The following is a 5,000-nucleotide window of genomic DNA, read 5'->3' as shown; positions in this document are numbered from 1 at the left end:
TACAAAAAGAGAATCTATTCAACTCTCACTAAAAAAATCTTGTATATCTTATACACATCATATTCAGGGGAAAAAAAAAAAACTTAACTAGCTTCACCACAATCTATCCGTCTCTCAACAAAATTAACAGAAAATACCAAAATGAAATACAGCCGCAGTCTTACAGGAGGATAGGAAAAAATTGCTGGGTAGCTATCCAGTCCTTTAGGTGGAGACAACGATTCCTGGGGATGGTGGTAGCCAGCACCTTGGTAGTCCTCCACTCCTGCGGCCTCAAATACCAGACACACACTAGCAGCATCACTCCGCCGCTGAAAGCTCTGGATTCTGGGAAATAAAAAAGTTGCAAATTATAAGAAAAGAATCTAATCTACTGCCTCTGTGAAGTGTAATATAAATGCACCAGTTAGTTGATCCTTATCTCCATAGCCTTTAGAACACCAAAAAGAATGACTTTAAATAAATCTTAGTCATAATGAAAAAAAAAAAATCACAAATTTTACCAACAAGAAAAATAAGGGATAGTAAGAAGTAAAAAAAGAGTGAGACATGAATAAAAGGAACGAGAAAAACAAAAAATAGAAATGGACAAAGAGGAAAAGGCGAGGAACAAGAAAACTAAACGAAAAACAAAAAGAAAGTAACACTTACTTTGAAACATAGTCACATGCTTGCCCCTGCCGAGAAATGAGCCCCTTCATATCCGCAGGGGAACTCTGTGCTGCCAAAGTCTCATGGAAATAGAGTGAATACTTTGACACAAAAGCTGCTTTTGCTTGCCACAGCCACTGATATAATGGTGGAAGAGGAGATGATTTGAGGAAATTGGAACCAAAACCATATTTCTTTGTCTGTAATGGTAAAAAAAAGAGAATCAGGATAACCATTTTTTCATACTTCACATGGCATGTAAATAAATACCATGGCCACTGTTAACACTATTCCTTGATATTTAGAAATATTCTCTTTTTACCTTAAATTGCTAATAGCAATATTTAGAACATTATAATAAGCATAATGTCTATAACAATAAAAAAGCATCACTACTAATAACATTAATAAAAAAACGACTACTACCCAAAAACTCAATTGGTGACTGTGTACTTGTGGAGCACATTTCACAAAACAAAACTACAATGAACATCATATTTTCCTTGCAGCAACGGGTTACGAAAAAAAAAACTTCAAATACCAAATAGGAAAGTTTCAAGGTGATAATGACAATTTACATTCCCTTTCCTCTGAATAAGGTTAAATTAAGGACATTAGCATGTTTACACATAAAAAAAATAAAATCTGAAGTAGTTGGAATGTAAGGAAAAATCCCCTAAACCCTAGCATATTCTTTTAGTATTATAACTATTACAAATTCTTTTCATCAGCCAATAATAATGCATCAGCCATACTTCACTTCTAATTGACATGATAAAAGAACAACTAACTGATTACTAAGTGATCACACCCTACCTCTTTTGACTGTACAACAGCATGCCATGTATTCAGTTTCGTGTGTGCATCATGGAGGTGGAGGAGCGAAGGGAAAAACCTCCAAAACTGCATCTCAATTTGACTTCTGAGCAGATGCATAAGGATGTCACATTCATATCTGTTTGGAATAGCAGCTTCTGTATGATCATGCTAACATATTCAATTTCATGACACACAAAGCTTTGGATAAATTATTTGCATTGCATACTTCTACATTGCAAAAGATCAGAGGATAGTTGAACTCCAACATGTTATCTATAAATACTATTCTCATTCATTCCATAAAGCATTTTTATACACTCTTGAAGACATAAGCTCCCCTCAAGAAAAAGACTGTGCTTACATACGTAAAACTTGTTTTCAGAGGTGTCAGCAAAGGATGATGGAAATTTCTGCTGTTGTTCATGCTAATGTCAGTCACATGTGCCAGCAATTCGTCAAAATTCATCAGCCGATCCATGGACGACCCAACCATCCGTTCATAGCTAGTATATGCTGTTAAGGAACTACAGCTGTAAATTTTAATAAGATGACTTCAAGAAACTAACTTCAACAAATTACATCAATGAGTATACTTTGCTGGTTATGGTAAGCTGAATTTGAAAACTCCATAAAAAGATTCTAAGTACTGAATCAATGCCATGGAAAGGATACAACGCAATCATCTGTAGTCGAGCTTTAGTAAAGAGCACAAGATGTGAACATATATGCTCCAGAAGGCCATCTGAGACAGGGCTCCCAGGGTTTCCTAGGTTTCCAGGGTTTCCGAGGCTACCAGGGCTGCCTGGACTTCCAGGATTTGCCGTTTCATTTCCAGCATTGTTGCCATTGCTGGTTTTGGCATTACTGCATCTAGCATTACTGCCCCTGATGTTACTAGTCTCAAAGTTTCTCTTCTCTAATTCACCAAACTCTATGCTCAGAGACTCAAAGTTTGCTCGAACAGAACTCTGCAATAAAGACAGAAATTACATACTTCTAATTTGTTTGTGATCTTTAAATGCTCGTAAAAATAAATAAATGAGAAATGAGAAACCTATCTGCAAGAAATCAATATCACATAATAAGCAAACTCCCAATAAACAGGATTCTGTCAATACTGCAGGATTTCATAATGTACTGAAAACAATCATGGTAAGAGGAAAGCAGATAATGTTGAATATTCATCAATATACAATTATGAAGATGAAACAGCAAACATATTCATCTTTCTACAAGATATTGTTGCTGAAAGTTTACCTCTTTCCTTAGAAATCCTTTGCTAGTAAGAAAGGAAAGGTTCATATAGAGTTTCTCTGCTATGGCCAACTGTGCGATACAAGTTAGTAACGACTGCCACATGGAAGACCCAACACCTCTACTCATGTCACGCTCCTTTTCCTGTAAACAGTGAAAAGTACATAAAAGGTTAAACTTTACATTACTAAATATAATGGTGGCCCATTATGGTGTCATGATGATAATGAATAAGGTGAATCTCATTGCTCTTGGAAATGATGGATATGTTCATACAATTTGGAAGATGTATCAGTTCTTTCTGGAAAATAAATAACAAAATGGTGCATACAATTTTTCCTAAGCACTTTTCAGAAGTTATTTTCTTCTGGAGTCCCTGCAAGTAAAAGTATGCATAAATACAAGTAATAAAACAATATCATTTGCTCAGAGGTAAAGTTGATACATCATAAAACACTACTGTATTCTAATCGTAAGTTACTTTTGATCATTTTCCTAAATTTGACCGTCCATCAATTTCACATCTTCCCTTTTTGTGTCTTATTGCCATATTCCTTCCATCATATTTAATCTCTCCTCTCCTCTCCTTTCCTCTCCATCCAAATATCTTTAGCTTTTCTTTCACATTCAATTTCTCAAAAGAATAATCAACATTACACTTACTGCCTGATCTTTAGCCTTATCGAAGTTGAAGTTAGTGAAATGGAGCATCAAGGCTTGCAAAACCATCTCTTCATGGTCAGACTGGTGCGTGGAGGCCATTTCAGCAACTTCTGAAAAATATGGGCAATTAGCAGGATTCCTTCACATGTCAGATTTAATCCCTTGAGCCTTCTGTGAGAACTGGGGGCGTAATCTTAGTTCAGTGTTACCCAAACATCATTCAGAGTAACCCAACTCAATTCAGTGTGGCCTAACTTAGTTTAATTCAGTGTAGCTATCGAAATTCAACGTAACCTAATACTATTAAGTGCAAGTATAACCTAATATAACTCACTGTAACCAAACTTAATTCAAAGTCCCCTAACTTAATCTACTGTAACTTGAAGCAGTGTAACCTAACTCAATTCCATAGAACTTAATTTAATTCAATGTAATAAAGACTTAATCAATTCCAGTTTCCAAACCCAACTCTAATCTAACATCTTTTCTTAACTTTTAAGAAACTATTATTCCTATGGCTTGAGTTACTGGATGTGTTTTAATCCATATTTTTGATACTAACACGCTTATTTATCCACCCTTGGCTAATTACATGTATAGAGATAAAATTAGTAATGTTCTAGCATTACGCAGCCATCCGACCTCATACTTATAAATTCTTGTTTCCATTATTGACAGTGTAATAGCATGATCTGTTCTTTTCCATCACTAATGATATAAATGAAAGTATCGGTAACTGTTTACGAAGTGACTGCAGCCCTTCCAGACTGAGTCCCTTTTACTCAGGCCACTCCCTGAAATCCACAAACATCGCCACAGAAAACAAAAACCTTCCTAACTCGAGAACGTCACCCCTTGGACCTCACTCAATCGCCATGGACTTCCTCTCCAGGCAGCACTTGTCAACACCTATTTCCTTAATTCTGACGATATTTTTAACCTACGCATATCATTTCACGTATTAGCAAGTATGTTTTTTTTTTTCCCATTCTTTACGACAGTGTCAATAGATTTTTCCTATCTCATGTAAAAGTGTACCAAGTATTATATGTTGCGCAATTTTCTTATTATCAACAAGCAACAGAAACACCATAAAGAGTCTTATTTCATCACTCTATCCACTACATGCAAAGTTTGTCTTATACCATACAGTAACCTAAAACTGGCTATGTACCCTGGAACCAATATACATTAAAGATACACATAAATAACACATAATTATCATGAAATAAAACATTAACTATATATACATCACAGTCGCTCTCCATATTACACACACACCTCCAACATTACCAAATAGAAACTAACAAATATCAAAATAAAACAATGCCAAACACCCTTTGACCTCAACATTACAAAACACGAATCAAAAAACCCCGATGGTGACCTTTGACCTCGCATTTCCAGGGCAAAATACTGCACATTATGGCTCTCTCTCTCGATTTAACACACTGTCTCCTCTCTTCTCCTCAAGCTTCATCTACACCTTATTCTTAACACTCACCAATCTTAATTAACACCTTTTGTGAAATTCTACAAAGGTATCGATCGATTATCTTTTTAAAACATGAGAAAAGTTTAAGAATTAAAAAAGGAAATAATCTACATTTCCT

The 5,000-nt window shown here is 35.4% G+C and overlaps 1 protein-coding gene across 10 annotated transcripts in view; it reads right to left on the bottom strand.

Annotated features, from left to right (window-relative positions):
* LOC113804659 (KICSTOR subunit 2) overlaps positions 1 to 5,000 on the bottom strand; it is an 8,600-nt gene that overhangs the window by 1,264 nt on the left and 2,336 nt on the right. For 5 of the 10 annotated variants that reach the window (XM_070126734.1, XM_070126737.1, XM_070126738.1 and 2 more), the window contains exons 2-8: positions 3,388 to 3,497; positions 2,728 to 2,868; positions 2,143 to 2,438; positions 1,836 to 1,973; positions 1,468 to 1,606; positions 652 to 851; positions 165 to 327 (exon numbers count right to left, since the gene is read on the bottom strand). In XM_070126734.1, coding sequence (XP_069982835.1) covers positions 165 to 327; positions 652 to 851; positions 1,468 to 1,606; positions 1,836 to 1,973; positions 2,143 to 2,438; positions 2,728 to 2,868; positions 3,388 to 3,497 — 1,187 coding nt within the window. Of the gene's footprint in view, positions 1 to 164; positions 328 to 651; positions 852 to 1,467; positions 1,607 to 1,835; positions 1,974 to 2,142; positions 2,439 to 2,727; positions 2,869 to 3,387; positions 3,498 to 4,774; positions 4,911 to 5,000 lie in introns of those variants that run through there. The other 5 variants (XM_070126736.1, XM_070126742.1, XM_070126740.1 and 2 more) reach the window with 3 other exon arrangements.

This window comes from Penaeus vannamei, chromosome 10 (assembly GCF_042767895.1).
Source record: "Penaeus vannamei isolate JL-2024 chromosome 10, ASM4276789v1, whole genome shotgun sequence".
NCBI classification, from domain to species: domain Eukaryota; kingdom Metazoa; phylum Arthropoda; class Malacostraca; order Decapoda; family Penaeidae; genus Penaeus; species Penaeus vannamei.
Note: the sequence above shows the minus strand (reverse complement) of the source record. Positions and strands in the feature narration are given on the sequence as shown.